Source organism: Ambystoma mexicanum, chromosome 3q, assembly GCF_040938575.1.
Source record: "Ambystoma mexicanum isolate Mex_15411 chromosome 3q, UKY_AmexF1_1, whole genome shotgun sequence".
Classification (NCBI taxonomy): domain Eukaryota; kingdom Metazoa; phylum Chordata; class Amphibia; order Caudata; family Ambystomatidae; genus Ambystoma; species Ambystoma mexicanum.
The window spans coordinates 41,893,564-41,914,477 of NC_090926.1; the positions used below are offsets into that span (position 1 = coordinate 41,893,564).

At 45.8% G+C, this 20,914-nt stretch overlaps 1 protein-coding gene across 2 annotated transcripts in view; it reads left to right on the forward strand.

The window, feature by feature from the left end:
• Positions 1-20,914, forward strand: part of LOC138582079 (ras-related C3 botulinum toxin substrate 1-like) — an 88,430-nt gene that overhangs the window by 49,288 nt on the left and 18,228 nt on the right. For both annotated transcript variants that reach the window (XM_069653033.1, XM_069653032.1), the window contains exons 2-3: positions 10,179-10,250; positions 10,555-10,672. In XM_069653033.1, coding sequence (XP_069509134.1) covers positions 10,179-10,250; positions 10,555-10,672 — 190 coding nt within the window. The remainder of the gene's footprint in view (positions 1-10,178; positions 10,251-10,554; positions 10,673-20,914) is intronic.

A 20,914-nucleotide genomic window follows, 5' to 3' on the forward strand; every position in this document is an offset into this window, starting at 1 on the left:
AAGACAGAGAAGGAAGAGCATGGAGGGCAGTGATAGCACTAGCAGAGGGATGTAGACTCACCCAGGTGTCAGATGAGGAGCTCTTCTCAGAAGAAAAAGAAGAAGGTGAAATGGTGTTTATGATGAGTGTGGAAATATGGCTAAGAGTGACGTACAAACAAGTGGCACAGAAAATTGCAATGGCACTTGAGGCACCCACATCCACCCCAGTTCCCTTCTTTGAGGAGGATATGGCAAAAGTACCCACATCATTATGGACTACTAGCCCCTATGACGTGGGGTGCATAAAAAGCACAGGGGGAGTAAGAATAAAATTGAAAAAGGGTGCAATACTCCCCAGAGTGAAACAGTACCCACTATCAAAAGAGGCAGATGAGGGCATATATGAAACAATAACGGCCCTTATAAATAATGGCATATTGGTCCCCTCAGAATCACCATGCAACACAGCTGTATACCCAGTGCGCAAGGCTAGAGGGGGGTCTTGGCGCTTCATACAGGACCTCAGGCCTTTGAACAACATAGTGGAAAAGAATACCCCATAGCTGCAAACCCGGCCACAATATTGTGCGGCATTCCAGCAGAGGCATCACGATTTACAGTGATCGACCTTAAAAATGCCTTTTTCTCAATACCACTGCACCCAGACTCACAAGATCTGACAAGCTTCACTTACAGAAACACAAAGTGGAAACACACCAGATTGCCACAAGGGTACTGCGAATCACCCTCAATCTTCAACAGAGTAATACAAATGGATTTGGGTAACATTGAAGTGGAAAGCACAGTGTTGCAGTATGTCGATGACATAATAATTTGCAGCACAAACGAAAGAAGATGCAGAGAGGACTCATTAAAGATGCTGACAATATTGGCTGAAAAAGGTTACAAGGTAGACAAGGAAAAGTTACAGTACTGTCAGGAACAGGTACTTTACATTGGTCAGCTCATATCCCAATATGGAAGAAAGATTGCACCACAAAGAGCACAGGCCATTTCAAAAACGCCATTGCCACAAACAGTGAGGGAACTGCAGCAGTTCCTGGGTCTGTGCAACTACTGTAGAGCATGGGTATTTGATTACAGCTCATACATAGGACCCCTACTTGAGGCGTTGAAAGAAGCTAACAAAGGGGAGAAAAAGTTGGGGTGGACAATGGAAATGAAAGAGGCTTTTGATGAACTGAAAGATGCAATATCAACTGCTCCGGTACTGGCCACCCCAGATTATGAACGACAATTCTTTATATTTTCACATTGCGACTCAGCAGTAATGAAAGCAGTGTTGGCTCAAAAAACAAGCTTGGGCTACAAACCAGTAGCGTTTTACAGCGGCCACTTGGATCCTGTGATGTTAGGTCATTTCCCTTGCGAACAAGGTCTCGCCGCAGCTGCCTTTGCGGTAGAGAAAGCGTCAGCAATCACCATGGGGTGCCCAACCACACTATTTGTGGAACATGCACTATTTGCAATATTGAACAAGCCTAAGTCCACACTAACCACGCAGAGGGCATCAGGTTATGAGATCATCTTATCTAGAGCTGAACTATCAATTGTTAGATGTAGCACGGTCAACCCTGCAAGGTTTTTAGCAGAAGTAATTGAGGAAGGAGACTATGCACACGATTGTACGCAGAATACTGAAATGTACTCATATACTAGAAAGGTTGAAGAGAACGCACTAGACGGAGGTGAGCTCTTGTTCATTGATGGGTCATCAACAATTGACCAAAGTGATGGGATAAGGAGAACTGGGGCAGCGGTGGTAAAAATGACGGAGGTACCGGTGTGTGTGGCGATGAAATGTGTACAATTACCACAGCATTACTCTGCTCAAGCAGCTGAATTGGTTGCACTGATCTTGGCGTTGAAGGAAAGCTTTGACAAACGAGTGACCATATATTCTGACAGCGCATATGTCACGTCTACTGTCCACTCAGGATTGTCCAAATGGAGGAGAAGAGGGTTTAGGAGAGCTGACGGCACTCCAGTGCAACATGCTCTCTTATTGGCTGAACTAATTGAAATAATAAATGACCCCCAAGAATTAGCCTTGGTCAAATGTACCGCACACACTAATGGAGAAGATCATATCTAAAGAGGGAATGCAGCAGCAGACGCACACGCGAAGTATGCTGCATATTTTGGTGAGATATGGAACCCTCCAGAGTCAGAGAGAGGGAGAGGGAGGGGAATAGCTAAGGAGATGTTGATAAGAGAAGGGTACACCCATCTCCCAGCCACACAGATAATGAAGCTACAAGCGGCTGCACCAATGACAGAAAAAGAAATATGGGTAAAAAGAGGATGCACAATGTCACCAACTGACGCACTATGGCGCCAGGGTAACACTGGAAAGATTGTAATGCCACTGGCACTATTGAACACCGCCCTGAGCCAACTACACCACCCAGCCCACACAGGCAAGGAAGTAATTGAAGCACGAACTAGGGAAGATTGGTTCTGCCCCGAGTTAAATTCCCATGTGTCAAATTTTATCAGCAATTGTCTCACATGTCAACAGTTCACGGCCGGTCACACGCTGAAGGTGATAAAAGGTACTATACCCCGGCCAGAGGGACCCTTCCGACACATCCATATTGACTATGTTGATATGATCAACGTATGTCAAGGAAATAGGTATATGATTGTGGTAGTATGCCCATTCTCGAGGTGGATTGAAGCAGGGCCTTGCTCACACCCAGATGCATTCAGAGCAGCTAAATTCGTAGTGAGGGAGGTCTTTCCCAGGTGGGGAGTGTGCGAGGTACTGCGGTCAGATAATGGCCCGCATTTCGCCAATGAAATGTTCCAGGACATCACATCCTTACTGAACATCAAGCATAAATTTGCATGTGCATATCACCCGCAGGCCAACGGTGTATGCGAACGCCTGAATGGCCTACTAAAGGAGGCAATTGCAAAAATACAGCAAACAACAAAGAAGAGTTGGTTGTATTGCCTTCCGCTAGCCCTATTTGAGCTAAGGAATAGACCAGGCTCCGACCACCACATCACCCCTCACGAGGTGGTGACCGGACGTCAAATGCGCCTTCCTCTGACGCCAACATCAAGAGCATTCACTGATCACGAAAACACTGCAACTGTTCTTGGTGATGAAATGTACCAATATGTGTCTTCTTTGATTACTAGTGTAGTGTTTGTGTCTCAACAGCTCGAGCGCACGCGGGGCGGGTCTAAGAGTGATCAACAAGAAGACGCGGATAAAGAATTGGAAAAGGAAAGACTGTGAAAAATTGCTAAAGGTGACCACGTACTACTCTGCAATTTCAACAGAAAGTGGAACAGCCCACGCTTCACTGGCCCCCACCTGGTAGAGGAGGTATCAACGAGAGCAGTAAAGCTACAGGACAAACGTGCCTGGAATCACCTACACGACGTAAAGATCTGCAAACTCCAGACCCGCCCTAGCATCACCGACAGGGCCATTGGAAGAACAACAACAGCGTCACCAAGGAGGAAGAGACTTCTACCACAGCTAACGGCCTAAGTGTCTCCATACCCTGCCACCCCCCAGATTCCCCAGAGACAACTACTGAAATAGAAAGGGGTAATTCCCATACCGCCCACCCCATGGTCACACGATCAAAGAGTAAAGAGACTTCCGCCAGTTGAGCCCCAAACCCTCTGCCCATCGACCCCCTACCCACTGCAGTAATAACTCAACTGAAGGACATTGTCTTGCACATATACACATGTAAACACTTGAATGTTCTCTTTCTTTTCTCTCGCACATGCAGGTACAGCGTATTATTGTACTGCTAAGAAAACAGATAACTAACAAGTTCACTGCCCAGGAGTAGATGGTACCCTCAGACGATAACTACCCTGAAGAATTATCACACCAATTTGTATATCACATAAAAAGGCCAAAGTACCTGAAAAGGAGGAGGGTACGTGTCTACTACACAGCATTTCTCTTGGCCATAGAACATTCAATGCCCCACCTCCACCCATACTTGCCTGTCCTAAGAGATAGATCGCTTAGATTGGCGCGGGAACAGCTCTTCGCCTGGGCACTGAACGACTACTTGATAGGGAGAGCTTGAAAACAACAACTAACACTAATAACAAGCATATTGAGAATTTTCAGGCGGGCAACTTTAACGTCGCAAGAATAAGCTGCCGGACTGCAGCAAGGTAAGAGCAAAATGCCGGTGAGATTAGCCTCTGTAATAAAGATGAAAGGGATTTTGATGATCACCGGGTTCTTGGCTGCCTCTGTATGGCAGAACAGTTATGCTATCAATATTTTTGCTGTACCCAAACCTAATATACCCCCACCCCCGGCTGCAACAGGTGTTACGTCATGTGGTACTAGCAAAATTCCACACAAGGGAAATAGAGTTAAATGCAGCACATACTCAGATAATAAAGGTATTGACAACTACATACAAAATTCAGCACACGTCTCGAACAACATGTGGTACCAACACATGACTCAAATAGGTAAACAAACAACAGAAGACAGCTGCTACGTCTGCTCACTGATCCCTTACGCCATGAGCGCTTCCCGAACTTTCGTTGCCACGGAAATAGATGAAAAGACAGCACGATGTATAATATACCTGGCACTGTTCCAAACGAAAGGAAGATTTCAAGGGAACACGGTGCACCTGGTATGGAAAACACGAGACACATACCCGTACGAAAATAACTTCCTCAAGGGTTATTTGAGTTACCACAAGGCCAGTTTACATGCTGAAGCATTCAGATACATAACAGGTGGCCCTGAAAAAGGAGAAACAAAGAAAGTAACACTACAGTACCTACCATGTGATTGGTACGCCACTGAAGTTCCTGGTAAACAAGGATGTTGGGAAAGACCACTGATAATAATAACAGGAAAGGTGTACCTGGGTGACAAATGGGACACAGGAGTGGTTGGCAGCAACATGGTAATGAGAGAGGATACTACAACTATTGCTGAACACAACAACAGATGTTGGATGACTTGGGTCAAGTACGTACCCATGCTAACGTGGATAGAGAAGGATGAAGACCCAATAATAATACTGCCGCTGACTGCACCTAAGGTATGCTACCAACATAAAGGAGAAGTGGACGTGGGATACAACACCAACTGTGCAAGCGTGACGGAGTTACCTGAGGGGACAGCAGGAACAGCAGTAGTAATGGACCATTACTGGGCCTGCGGAGAGAAGGCATACCACACACTGCCCCCTCTGTGGAATGGTATATGCACAATGGTGCACGTTAATGTACCATCACTAGTGGTGCCCCAGAAACATGTGAATGTGGTGAACTTCCCCAAAATGGATGAAGGGAACAAGAGGAAGAAGAGATCTGTACAGCCCCAGAAGGGGCCAGAGAACGAAAACAACGGCAACAACACTGTCCTGAATAGAAAGAAAAGACAAGGAGAACCTCTGACAGGAAATTACCTATGGGGAAGGTCGGAAACAGCACTCACTTCAATTCTGCCAGAACACAGACTATTCAGCAGAGCAGCAATGTTCTTCTCCTCAATCATACATCCGGGACTACAGGCTTACGCAAACGCAAAATGGCTCCAGATAACTAGATGGGAACTAATGATGACAATTAATTCTACAGTAAATGGATTCAACGCAATAAAAGAGGAACTGCGAGCAGTGAGGATGGTAGCCCTACAGAACAGATATGTACTGGACTTCCTCACAGCAATGGAAGGAGGAGTTGGTGCAAAGATAGGACAATCATGCTGCACATTCATTCCTGCCAACGATGCTGACAATGGTACACTGACAGAAGCAGTGTCACAATTGGCCCAGATGCACTCCAAAATGATGGATGAAAGTAAAAGTCTGAAAAAGGATGAGAGCTGGTTTTCGATATTATGGTCATGGATGCCATCTTGGATGTCAGATGGACTGAAGGTTATAGTTGGATGCATTATTTTGGCTGGAGCTGCACTGATCATAACAAGATTTTGGAAGGCCCGGAAGGCACGCACCACAGACGAGATGATCGAAATGGTCGGTATGCACCCCTTGATGCCAGCAGATGACGGCCAACACACAGGCACAATAATAAAAGAGAGAGAGAAGTTGCGCAACCAGATCATCACCAACCACCTGGACCCACCATCCGTGAAGCTCGAAAACCCAAGAAACCCAAGGAGCTACATAGGGAAATGGGTATACTGCACACCTGGAGGAACATGTGTATATATGTATTGGTCATTTGAAGACCATGTTAACCACTATGGGCATTTGGGAGGAGTAACTAAAATATGGAGAGAGAGAGGAGATAAGGAAAAGGATATGTTTGTGGTCGACAAGTCGACCAGAGGGGGGACTGAAGTGGGAGAATGGAACAAAAGGCTCCCACCAATCCCCTCTCGCCCCTGGCCTAGAGGATCACGGCCCAGGCACCCGCCACGAGAGGAGTTTGCCCATCTACCAGACGACCAAATACCCTGGTACAGGAACATACGGATGTGCCCAGCAGCCTGCCCTGCCCATGCCGACACCTGCGGCATGGATGGACTCGACTGAACCATCCAGCACTAAATCAACACATCGTTAGAGATGCCATGACGACCTAGCCAACGGTCAGCACACCCGTGCAAACATGCACACTGGACACTCCCACACCAATCCACACGAAGAACATACTCAGTGCTATGACGTAGGTGACGGACACACCCACGGACGTGCATCTTTATTATTTTTCACATAGGCTTTTCAAGATGCAGAAACGCAAGACGCACAATGAACTCATCTAAAAAGCTTGCTCACGCTTCTCCTAAACCCAGGCGCCATAATGAGAAACATAACGAAGACACGATACTGGGGATAAGGCAATATGATACCTTAACCTAAAGCACCTGTGTATCAAACGGCTCCACCTATACACCAGACCCAAGTAGGCCGCAAGCAAGAGTTTCCATGAACATTGAATGAGCAAGAGTTCGGTTGCTGACCCTGCAGAATGAGCATGCCGAAAGCAGACAGCCAAGGGCACAATGTTGCAAACTCGCATGCCGCAAGCCAACGCCAAGGTCACACCTGCAAATTAAACCAGGCACACAGTGGAAAAAACAATATTAATTGTGCAGAATTCTGCCTCAACCACGGTCCCACCTCACGTGACCAAGCCGAACCTGACAGGGTGCCAAGCCCAGGAAGAGGGAGGCGCCTGGATCCCTCGTTTCAAGACACAGGCAGATACAATTAAGCGACCCAATGAACATCTGCGGCGGTGGGAGTAGTCGGCCTTCCAGCATATGAATAAATCCTCACATTGTCTGCACATACCCATAGTGAAACATTGTTGCAAATGACAGGTGCACCGCGAGCTGGGAACAGCGATGGTCCCAGACTGGGGGGCTCGCGAGTGGACCAATCAGAACATGGGGCTCTTATCACTGACGCCATTAACATTGACCAATCCTCAGGGGTCTTCATGTAACAATTTTCATGTATCAAATTGAAGGGACAACCCAAGTATACCACCTGACTAACCCTTGACCACTAATAATGCTATCTATACGTATGCTATACTAACCCTACCACTCGAGCAACCAATCCAGAGTGGCGATAGGTTTTTTGCTAACTTTCCCAGGTGACGCAATTAGCGCGTCATACTAAGGTAAAAAGGGCCTGCGAGCCCCACGATTAGGAGAGAGTGTCAGGACGGACGCGTACGATCCTTGACCCATCCCTGCCGTTTTGTCTAATAAACAGCAGAACCACCTTGCTTCTTGCGTGTGTCTCATACTCTGTTGTTTTTGGGATATACGGGAGGAGTTGGGGCCTCCCTGCCCAGAGGTCCGCGGACGGCCCAGCAGACACCGGGAGAATTTCCCCCCGACACTTGACCTGCAGAACACCACTAATACACACTGCGGTGTTGAGGTGTTATGCCTGTTGGGTTTTTCCCCAGGGACTAGATCTGCACCTTCAGAGATAAAGGTGGATTCTAGGACGACCCGCATTCATCTACACGACACACTCACCAGAAGCAAGGCAAGGTGTCGAACTCGGCCTGTCCATAAAATGTAGAAATTCCTATTTGCATATCAGTCTGGTCCTAGCCACCTGGGAAATCCAGGCCCAAAATGCTAGGCAATTCTCCACTGAACAAGAGTGCAAATGTATATTTCACCTCTGTGTAAGGTACGTTGAGCTAAAACATGGTTGTGGAACCTCCTGACCGGGCACCTACCCACTGGCTGTGTTTGCTTTCAGTAGAGGGCTCCCACACCCGTGTCAATTCTGCACTGCAATTATGTATGGAACAACAGTCAAGTATATTCAACCATGAGGGATGCTTTTTATTATGCATTTGTGAACTGAATCACTGCTTGGAAGACACATATATGCCATAGTGTGATAAAAAAACATTTCTACAGGTTCACAGGATTAAGTAGTGAATCCATCATTTCAGACCAATGTTCAATTTAGGCACTTGACCACATATATTCTCAGCCTTACTGGGTACCAACATGTGTTATTCTTTGGGCCTCATTACCCGGTAGGCGGTCAGCCATGGCGCTATTAGCGCCATGGCTCATGCCGGTAAAATACCGGCACCGCCTTGGCGGAAAGGGGATTTACCGCCCCATTCCAAGGTTGAAGGGGCGGTAAATCCCCTTTCCGCCATTGCCCTTCCCCATTCCCATTTCTGCCCCATAGGGCTCTATGGGAATGGGGAAGGCGCTAATTACGGCACCGCAAATTGCGGTACCGTAATTAGCTCCGAGGTCACTTAGCGGGTTGGATTTTAACGCCTGCAAAAAGCAGGCGTTAAATCCCCCAACCCGCAAAGGGACCTCGTAGTAAGGCGGTAGGGATTTACCGGTACCGGTATTTTACCGGTACCGGTAAATCCCTACCGCCATCCGTGTAATGAGGCCCTTTGACTTTAAAATGCTAAAATAATTTTATAAAGAGGTGACTTGAAAAGTCCACAAATAACACATATCAAAAAAAGCTAAATAACTCATAGAAACATTTTAAGCAAAACATATGTATGTGTAGCATTATTTTCACCATTCTGAATCTACGTCTGGAAGTACTAGAATGCAGTAATGTCACCCTGCACAATCTCATCAGGTTTTGTGTCTGCATCGACACGATTTAAAGACAGAAGACAACAGCAAGCAGACTATGGGGAAGGGCAACGAACTGTAGGTATTGTAAGTCAAAGGCCTCATCACGAGTTGGGCGGTATTCCGGCTGGGATAGCGCCCAACTTTATTTGTGTTAGTGCACACCCATCCGACGACATTACAGCCTAATCATGGTGCAATTACTGTTTGGTAATACTGGCAGTGGTAATTGCACCAAAAATTGGCATTTTTCCAGCTTCTTTACCCCCAGCTCTCTGCTGGTGGTAAACACGCCAGACTTGAAATTGGGCGGGCCCTTAAATGCGGCAGTAACATCATTACTGCATCATTTGAGGGCTACCGCCCAACTCGTGATGAGGCCCAAAGGCATGCAGTTTGGTAATATGCATGAAGTGAAGAAATGTGTAATTCCACAAAAAAGATGTGTAAGTCAAAGTAGTGTAAAACTAAGAAACTAAGGAAGTGGACTAGACTGTACAAAAGGAGGAATTTACTTTATCAATTAAGCACCGACTGGGGGAGTACAGGTGGAAAAGAACCTATCTACCTCTTATTAGCCTAAATTCAGCCCTGTTATGAGAGCTTGTCAGAAGAAATAGTCAGTTCCCCACTCACATCTGTATCTGCTGCCTTCCACTTCAAGAGCTTCCCAGTTAGATGACCCCTTAATAACAAAGAGACATGTCAAATGGTATTTCCACAGGGCAATTGCAGGCTCTGTTTACGACGAAGCCCTCAAGAGCGTGAGACTTCCCCACCGAATAACCACACTTTCTACTTTTACAGTCATGAAAATTAGAAGAATTTCATCCAAGCAAAACCTGGTCAGTGGGGCATTGCATTATCCATATGGGGGGTGCAGACGGGCTATTTATGAAGGTATAACAATTCTTTTAAGAACTTCTCTTATGAGATTCGATGAAGTTAGAACATTAAAATGTGTTTTTTTTTTTTCTTGACAATGCAACAATGAACCTTCCTTTACCTGGGATTGTCATCCCAAAAACCAAAGACAGAGAACACAGTAATGTTTATTCAATAATATAACATAGATTGTACCTCACTCTTTCTTTCATAGAGCTGTGGGTAAAACCTGTCTGCTCATCAGCTACACCAGCAATGCCTTCCCTGGGGAATATATCCCGACTGTGTGAGTATCTATTGGTATCAGATGGGGGAGCAATTCTATTTTATCGGACAGTGAAAAGATGTGTTTACATATTTTACTCTACACTTCTTTTTCTCTTTCTGTACCTTTACCTCTTGTCTCCCTCTCACCTAAATATGTTTCATTCTTGCTTTCATTTCTCCATCCTATCCCCTTTTCTTGCAAAAACAAAGCCTCTTCTCTACGCTCTCTTTAATTATCCAATTTTGGCCACTACCCTTTCTCATTCCTCTTGCCATCTGTCCCTCTGACCCTTTACCCCCTTCCGTTTCTTGCCCCCTTGCAGATTTGAAAACTATTCTGCCAACATGATGGTGGATGGGAAAGCGGTGAACCTAGGACTCTGGGACACAGCTGCACAGGACGATTATGACCTACTCCGGCCCCTTTCATACCCGCAGACAGTAAGTGCTTCCCACTTTGTCCCTTTTCCTTGTCAAAGCCCTCACGCAATGAGGCGGGCAACTATGAGGAGGGTATAAAAAGATGGCCTTCCTTCAAGCATCCACGTTTTTCCTGTCACTCAAGCGAGTATAGTCCCCACATGGAGTTAGGGTAAGTATTTCCTAGTGATTTTCTTTTTTCTTCAGCATACATATACTTAATTGCACTTCTCCAGAGTTCAAAATGTGGCGGCTCATGCTCGTCTTTGACTTGGTTTTACGGGACAACGTTCCCCAGTCCCTCCACTCATGACACTCGCTCCCTGTCTGCAGGAGAATTGCTTTTAAAGCACTTTGCATTCCCCTTCAATGCGATACGTGGACAGGCACCTGCATTCCTGCAACTTAAACTTAAAAAACCTGTCCCTAACCTAAAACCTACACCATTCCCTCGCCTGTCACTGGCAATCACGGCCTACTTGAAAAGTAAATCAAGTCCTCAACCTTCTCCAGTCTATTCCTGCACAGAGAGCCCGCCCAGGTAACTTGCGTTTGAAAAAAGACATCACACCTATTGAAGAGAGTGCCCTGTTTCCTAACACATACCGGTTTTATTATCTCTGTATTCCTTTCTGTTTCCTTATCTTGGTCCTTCTTGTCTAGTATAGAATATTTCTGGCTGGTGTTTCCTTCTCCAGAAAGCTGTGGCTTGTATCACTAAGCACATTTCATTTGTCATGTTCAGGGCATACCAATAAATGTTTTGTGCATCTTCTCTATTTAGGAATTAAGATTGTATGAATGTGTGAACATCCCTGTTTTACCTGATGTAGGGTTGTGTGCGTCATACTTCCTGTTTATTCTGTTGAGTTGATTCTAATTGCTACAAACGATTGGAGTTGTTGACAATATGTTGTCCCATTCACTTGTGGTCCTTCTTATTCAGAGGTCTGATTCTCTATGTATGTTTTCTTCACCTTGTGGACAATTAGGTATGGCACTCTGCTCTGCTGAGTTTTCCACCTCATCCTCTTCCCACCCTCCCTCTTGTGTTCCTTGCTTTCACCTATTACTCTACCAATTCAAAGCACTGACACCTATGTTACTTTGGCTTGGCACTGCAAGATAAACACTTCTAGATTAATCAGGAGCTTGGTTTAATAACCCTATCTGGTGAAAAGGTCCTCCACCCTTCAATGGCTCACTTGAGCACATCTGAAGACCATCTCATTTTTACTGACTGTAGCACCACACCTGCATCGACTAGACAGTGGCGTCATGAAACTTTGCTTGCCATCTTGGACATCTCTGTACGCTCTTCTCTCTGTCATCTGTGGTTTCATCCAATAACCATTGACTACTCTGCGCCCCTGTGACCACGAGCATAATATTCTTTCATTGAACCCTTTGTACCTAACCGTCTATTTGTCTGATACGTAAGGTATTACTCCTGCTTCTTTTTTATTTCCTTTCAACTATTATCCTTTTTTCCTTTCCCCCACAGACGATGATCTGGTTTTACCCCTGGTGGTTGTACCCTATGCCACCTTCTAGACATGTCTCAGCACGGTAACACCACTACAGTGGCGACGCGGCTGGTATGAAAGACTCTTAACATAACAGATCATGCAGATGAAGAAGACTATTTATTTATTGAGATTCAGACAAGACTGTGGTATGCACACTTATTCTAAGGGGGTTGTGGGATCATTGGATACTTGGATTTGAATTTGAGAGCAGCAGTTGGTAACCCTGCACTCCCACTAAAAAAGCCTCCAAGGCTGTGGGCCTCATTATATGGTAGGCGGTAAGGGTTTACCGGTACCGGTATTTTACCGGTACCGGTAAACCCTTACCGCCTTACTACGAGGTCCCTTTGCGGGTTGGAGAATTTAACGCCTGCTTTTCAACCACTTCTTCTTCCTTGCCTCCTCTGGGGACAATGGCCCATGTTCACATTGGTTGAAATGTTGGTTTTCTGACCAGCGGTGAACGTTGGTACAGTGGTGCATCAGTGACCGCCATTTTTCAAGTAGTATTTCCACTAACCCTTCACAAGTTTTTGAGCTCCAGCAAAGATGGTTTGTGATAGACTGGGACCACTGCAAAATACTTTCAAAACCTTTCTTTTTTCCTGCAGCCGAGATTTTCTTACTGATTGATTTAGCAAGATGCCATACGTCAAATTGATGATTAATATATCACTGATTCCTTTATATCTGCATCTAAATGGGATGTTGTGATTGTAGTGGAAGCTCCGTCGTCTCCCTGAAACACAGCACTTGCGTTAATAGGGAAGAAAGTCTAGCAAATGTATTCACGTTATATGATCACGCATGATGGAGCTGTCAGTATCCATACCTCGTGCTGCTGAAGAATATCTATGGATGTTGCAAATGTAGTGCGCACTTCCGAAAGCTGTTGCGCCGATTCGTATACGCAAGGTCTCGCTTCCACTTCCCCTGGAATTACTTGAATGTCAGGCTCTGCATCAAGTGCAGGGGTTGACGCTCCATCAACTGCCTGAAACATAGTACTCGCATTAGTAAGGATTACAATATTGAAAACATAACACACACTTGGGGTCGACAGCACTGGTACATATCAATGGCTAACCACGAATGAAACATTGCGTAGAACAATCAAACGACAAGTATTACAGCGCTGATGATGACGCTCGATGGAGCTGTCAGTATCCATACCTCCTGCTGGTGAGGAACATCTAGAAATGTTGCAGATGTGGCGGACGCTTCAGCATCTCCCTGAAAGACAGTACTTGCATTAGCATGGATAACACTAATTATAACTGAAAACAAACACCAGTGGACGGTAACTAAGGTGTATATCAATTGGAAAGCACTAACCAAACATTCGAAAAAATAGTTACACTAAAAAACTATTACTTGACACGCATAAAACAAGTCTGTAGTGGAGTAGCGTAGCAAGATTACCTGATACGCGCTAGAAGTGGTTGATAACGGCGAGCACGTCAAGGATGTAGAATGATCTTGCTTCAGATTGAAGGGAGAGTCAAGAAGTTGTAAAGGTAAATTATTGATTGATAATGAAATGCCAATATTAAAAATAGCCATGTAAGGCGACAGAATACTTGAAAAATGCGCAATATAGCGCAGTTCCCTGTTCCCATATATATACATTTCGTTTGTGGGTTATGAAATCGAAAAAGAATTTATTGAAAAATGTCATTATTCAAAAAGCTATACACTCATATCAATATTGAAAGTATTACAAGGGATACAACACCTAAAATATCAATTAATCCATTAGGCTACCTACACACTGCCGCAAGGCCTAAAGCTAAATCCGGACACTTGACTCACCAGAGGCGGAATGTGGACGAATAGAGTGGGAATAGCGTTTGCGAGCAACTTCCGTGTTGTTCGCTGTTTATTCTTCTTTGTTACCCAAGATGTGGCGTACATGTCTGAGGAAAAGTGCAGGCTTCAGATGCGGTATCGATCACCCCTCTTGTCCTGTAAGACTTGTTGAACTCTACTTTCAAGCTCATCCAGTGGATATCCGCAATGTCTGACCCATTCTCTGATTCGATCAACAGTTTTCGGGAACACATGCATTGTAGTGCCTTCAGATTTCGCATGGGTCTTCGAAGGGCAAACGCTAATCGAACAGGCAGGCATTGTTGACAAATCTGAAAAGTAAATATCGACATTATTATACAATATTCATGAATAAAGATTTGATGCAAAACTCTATACTAAACTCTGAACATGTGACTCGTCCCTTGGATGTTCTGTCTTGCACGAGAAGGAAACATGCTTTCATTATAGACTGGACCCCCGAAGGATGCAATTTGATGACAATTGACACAGATGAAAATAAATAGATCTATTGATAGCATAGCAATGGAAATTCAAGTCAATAGCAATGAGACCAATGAACATAGCACTATTGGGTACTCTACTCGCAAATAGATAGAAATTTAAAAATCTGCGAAATATGACCAGGATACATGGCCTTACCTTGACCAACAAACAGTTGGATTCAGCAAGCAGAGCAGTATGTTGCGGGAGAATAGGTGGATGGCCACAGGTAGCGCACTGATGGGTATGCTCGAAGCGGTCACAGAAGTTCACGGATAGCACGACGACTAGCAGATTAGCATAGATCTCAGTGGTTCCCAGGTAGCACGTTCAGGAGTTGACTTGCAAAGCACAAAGATGTTCTCATGAGACATATTGAGTGGTTTTTAAAGTATTAGAAACTGGGGTGTGTTTGTGAATGAATGACGTATGTATGTCGTGGTATTAGGGGGGCGGCCTGCTTGAAGGGGAGGCCTGCATGGAGACACAGTGTCTGAGGAGGCCATGTGACCGATGGCCCCTTGGCGTGGGATACCTTTTCAAGTGTACATGTAGTTTAGCACCTTTGCCTTTCGCGCCCCTGACAGCGTGCATCCACTGGCGCGCACCTCCTTTGATAGAGGGTGGGTGGGATGGAGGGACCTGGGGCGTGCAGATAAGGCACAGGAAGACTGCCGAATGGTGACACACTTATGTGGATTGCAGGGGGGCGGCCTGCATCAAGGGGAGGCCTGCATGGAGACACAGTGTCTGAGGAGGCCATGTGACCGATGGCCCCTTGGCGTGGGATACCTTTTCAAGTGTACATGTAGGTTAGCACCTTTGCCTTTCGCGCCCCTGACAGTGCGCATCCACTGGCGTGCACCTCCTTTGATAGAGGGTGGGTGGGATCGAGGGGCCTGGGGTGTGCAGATAAGGCACAGGAAGACTGCCGAATGGTGACACACTTATGTGGATTGCAGGGGGGCGGCCTGCATCAAGGGGAGGCCTGCATGGAGACACGGTGTCTGAGGAGGCCATGTGACCGATGGCCCCTTGGCGTGGGATACCTTTTCAAGTGTACATGTAGTTTAGCACCTTTGCCTTTCGCGCCCCTGACAGCGCGCATCCACTGGCGCGCATCTCCTTTGATAGAGGGTGGGTGGGATGGAGGGGCCTGGGGCGTGCAGATAAGGCACAAGAAGACTGCTGAATGGAGACCCCTTGCCCTCTACTGCAGTATATCGTTGCCTATCAATAACAAATGCCACATACCGGAGATTCTTGTGAGCACAGACCCACACTTCAACCAGTGTATTATAGTGGTCAAGACCCTTGACCTAAGGTCTGTATAATCCAATGTTAATTGATATTATAGATATATGAGTGGCTTTTATAGAGACCTACTGAAAGACTTTGAACAAGTGTTATTTAGTGCATGCATTATCGAAAATATTTAATTTTAGCTTAGATAGATAGTGACCACCATGCTTCACAGCGACCATAACCTTCACCAATTCGGCGCACAGATGTCTGACGTCCATCCTTGAATGGAGACACACTTGATTCATTTAAAAAATCGAAACAACCGTTGTTAAAATATATGTGGTGTTTTATTTTGTAACTTATTTTCATGACACAAAAATACAAGACTTTAAAGATTATACAGGTCAGGTTGCAGCACAGCGAGAGAAAATCCCCTGTACTGACCGCTGTTACTCGGGAACGTTTCTCTTATGGCACGAACGGCACAGGCGGGTATCACTCTTCGAACGCGGTGTCCAAGCCTCCCGTGGAGCCACCATGTAAAGGAACGATAGGCCACCAGCCTGTACCACCTGTGAAAAGGAATGAAACAAACTGTTTTTAAATGACCAAGATAAATTTTCCCCCCCCAGTGCCAAGCCCTTTTTGGTGATTTCGGTATTGCAACACTCAATACTTTCTAACATTTTCTCCTTAATTAACCCCTTCAGTGCCAAGGACGAGCTATCTCGTCCTTGGCACTGTAGAGGTAATCCCAAGGACGAGATATCTCGTCCTTGGCACTTAAAAGGTTAATAAGCGTTTGTTGTCAATGACAATTCTTGTAACTAATGGCATTCAGCACGGACAAATGCTATCTAGACAATGCACACTATTGAACGACTTTCATGCGTTACTATGAGATGAATGTATAATTTTGGATATAGTAGAAGACCATGAAATAGGAGTGGCATGACAAGCAGAGTATACTTACTCGTTACTCGGATTACGAGGACGAACAGTTGCGCGAAGTTCGTGCATAAGCACCATCATTATTCTCAAAACGGCCCGTGTGAGGCAGGCTGCCCTGAAGTCTGGCAGCTCGGTGATGCATTGCGGTCGTGGCTCGCCTTCCGAAATGTAGGCCAGGCATCCCGAGTTTTCTCGGCAGCAGCAGTTCTCGTCCTCGGTTGGCATTAGCTCGCACCGATTGCATGTGCACCAGGTGGAGACGCCGTCCATGCGACTAGGCCCAGGCGCTTCATCTGTTGAATCATCCTCCCAACTGTTGTCCGAATCCCCATCGTTTTCGCGTGCTTCCCTTTCCAGTAGTTCCTACTCGGTATACTCGGGCTCGTACATGTAGGGCATTATTGTAGCCATTGTGTGGTAAACAAAGTACAATAATTTATAGAGATGGTACAGGTGTTCACACGGGCTACAAGCGGCGAAGTTAGCTGCCCAGAGCACAGAAACAGGTCACAGAATACTCAAAGTAATACAGAGAGAGGAATGGAATCGAAAATCTGCTGCTGTCTGTTGTGAAACGGTCTGTTTATACTTATTGTGGAAAGAGGCGTCCTGCCATTTCCATGGCGACACGTCATTAGCGGAGGCGCAGCGATTGTTGACATGAGACGTGCTTTGGCGTTGGGAAATGGGCGGTACGCATCTGCTGATGACAGGCTCAATGGCGGGGGATTTGATTTAGTGCCGCAAAAGCAGGTCAGACAGGGCGATGGGGGAAATGATAGGATTATCACAAAATGGCAGCGCCCAGGTGCCTGTTTTCACGTGCGTTTAATGGATGAAAACTCGGGTAAGGTCCATAGGAAATTTTTCTAAAATTGAGCCACTTAGGCTTAAAAAAACATGGCCGACCCGTAGGGACAATACATTTTTTTACCGGATCATGCCTTTAAGGAATTGACTGTGGTAATAACCAAGCCTTTTATGCGTATTTTGGAATGGCTAATGCTGCACAGACAAATGCAGAGAGCGGGAGAGAGAGGAAGTCATCCCTCTTGCAGTCCATGATTCGCTATTTGTCCCAGAAGAAAGCAGGGTAAGGACTGGGAACAGTGGATCCATGATCGTAGAAGCAGAGCACCCTCCTATTAAATAGACATCAGAAGGTGATTGCCAGTTACACCAATCCTGCAGCGACCTTCTCACCTGAACAGATCCAGGCTTTAGTTAGGGTGGCTGTAAATTTTGGGATTGATCAAATATTCCCAGGAAGGATCCCACCTGTAATCCCTGTGTTGGATATGATCCTGGAACCACCCACTCCGATACTTTCCACTGTGTGCCCTGTTTCTTCACCTATTATGAACCTACTTAAGGATCCCAGACCATTCCCAATGGTAGAAGAGGAGCAACAAAGAGATTTGGAAATGTAAGGGAGATATCTTGGTAAGAGGGTGAAACATTACATATTTGCAAGCATTATTGAACATCTTAAATTACACTTGAGGGCTCTGCAGCTCTGGCATCTGACAAGGATGTTGTAGGAAAGCCCCTAGATGCTCACACCAGAAAAAATACAACCCACTAGGGAAAAAGGCCCAATACACCTCTTGCAAGGATAACAACGTTTATTTCCATACAAAGGAAAAAGCGAACTCTGCTGCCGCGCAGCACTCTAGTAAAAATCTTTCAGTGCAACACATTATGAAGGTGTGCAGCATCATCAGTGACATCATTACATAGAGTAGAAACCAGCGCAGTTGGTTGGTGCAATCCTACACATAGGTTACCTGCTTCATAGGGGATGCCAGGCCATTGGTGCCAGCCCTGTCCGTCCATCTTCTTCCACGTTGGCGATGCTGCAGTCGTCATCTGTCAGAAGGCAGCCAAGTTGCACTCATATTGCGAACAAAACAACACATCTCTATATATGTAACAATGCACCTGGTACAAGCAGACAGGGGCTCAAGGGGAAAGCAGATGTCATACTAACTTTCACATTTCACTCCCTCCCAGACAGGATGGCATCTCTCCAACATCTTCCACTCTCATTCTGGGCTATAATTTCATCCCTCCCTGCACCTTGCAGCACAAATCATGTTATCTGGGACTGAAGGTAGGAATGCCCTGCTTTCTGATCTTTTTGATCGATCGAAGGGTCCAGCATGTTTATGATCAGTGGTCTGGGGCTGGCTAGTACATTGGAATTCATGGGTCCTAAAGCCAGGGCAATTGGGTGATATAACTGAGAGTTGGGACTGGTGGGGATTGGAGGCCTGTGCCCTCCTTCTCGCGGGATTGTATTGTACAAAGACGCCCAGCCCCACTCCCATTGCCTTGCAGGGCACATTCTTCGCAGGGCGCAAAGGTTGGCAACATTTTTGGACAATGAAGGGCTTATTGACCTGTGTAGCGCTGGCCTTTCTCATCAGTGCCCGGGATACAACCTATTCCTTGCTCCTGTTTACGGCCTAGGACTGGGATGCTGGTTGCCGCCCTCCTCCGTTTAAGCTTTGCGCTTGAACATGGCTGCTAATATCTGAGATGGATGCTGTTACCACATGTGCACTGTGCCTTATTCTAAAGCACTTGGGGGTGCGGGAAGATCGTGTCCCCTTCCAAACAATGTGTACAGTAAGTATTTACCAGTAGTCCTTGAAAGAAGTTGTGCTGCCTCATTACTAATATATATATATATATATATATATAATTCAGAAGAAAAGGAAGAAACTGGATAAAGCATCAGTTCCCCTTTGCTGGTCAATTCCATTCTGCCCAGTACTCAGGACAATTTGTCCATAGTGGAATCATTTCCCCATCTGTTAAAGGCAATTCTGCCTTAATCAAATTCGAAAACAGGGTTGTCCTGTTCTACATCAACATAGAGGGTGGAATTATATCCGGGTCCATATGGTGCAAGCAACGCCACAGTTCCTGTAGGCAGAGGAGACTCTTCACTCATTGGATGCCTCTTATTTGACTAGATAGCATTGTGCAGAGTTTGAGAAAGGTGTTCCCCTCTTCCACCCACTTCTCATTTTCCTACAGTCTCTTCTTGAAGATCTGCAGGAAATGTGCAATCCCATCAACATATCAGCTTTCTCCAGATACACAGGCCTTTAGTCCCACCTTCTACAGGGAGGGACCCGCAAGCATGCGGTTGGAATGTTCTGCGTTCAATCGCCTCACTGCTCCTCTTTCCCTTACCCCTTTCCTAAGATTCCCATGGTCTTGAAGCACATCAGGAAGTAGTGAGAGAGAGGGAGTGATTAGAATTACTCTGGGATGGGAGAGGAAGTTGTGGTACTTCCCTTTACTGAGAATGTCAGTTTCTGACCCTACATCACTGAGATGGCCTCATCTGCCTCTTCGCAGAGTTGGGATCAGAATATTTAAAACTGCAGGGGAGGTGGCCTATGAGTAAAGGTGCCCTCTATTTAGGTGGAAGCCTTGCTTAAACTATCCAGTCACACGTTACCCCTAAAGAGGTACAACAAACACTAGTCTATTTTCACATCTTGAGCCATTAGCTCTATTTTCTTGATATTGTTTTCTGGGAGCCCTGGACTCCTCTTCCATCGATGGGTAACCCATTAGGCTGCTCAAGATGTTTATATCATAAGATACCACATCAGATCCCTTTTCGCATCATGGGATCTACCCGCGTTGTTTATGTCCCTGTTAGGGCCTCCCATTTAGCCCTTGGTCCTGGCTTCTCTTCCAGTCATCTCATCCATGGTTCTGTTCCTGGCAGCCTGTATTTGGCAATGAGACTCCGAGAAGAAGGTGCACTGTTTTGTAACACCATGTCACATAGGTCACCTGCCAACAGGGAGGACTGTATTTAGGGACTGTGTACCAGTAGTTCAATCCTACATGCAAAACTGGGATCTTCCCTAAAGAACCAACAATCAGGATGGTCTTCTTCGCATAACAATGTCTCTCATCACTGCATGTGTGTAGCTAGGCATCTGCAGCCTCAGAAGCAATACCGGCATATCCCCCCATGGAGTCCAATAGGACTTCTTGAAATGTCAAATTACCAACATCACTGGCACTCATAATCCAGACGTAATACCGCCAGACAGAGTGCCGGTAAGAGTATCACCATTTACTGGTATCCTGGCAGAATTACCGCCAGGATACTAGCAAACTCGTAATGAGGGTCAAAGTTCCTTGAGCAGATGTGTCAGTGGTTGCAGCTGAGTAGTGAGTGGTCCCTGCTGTC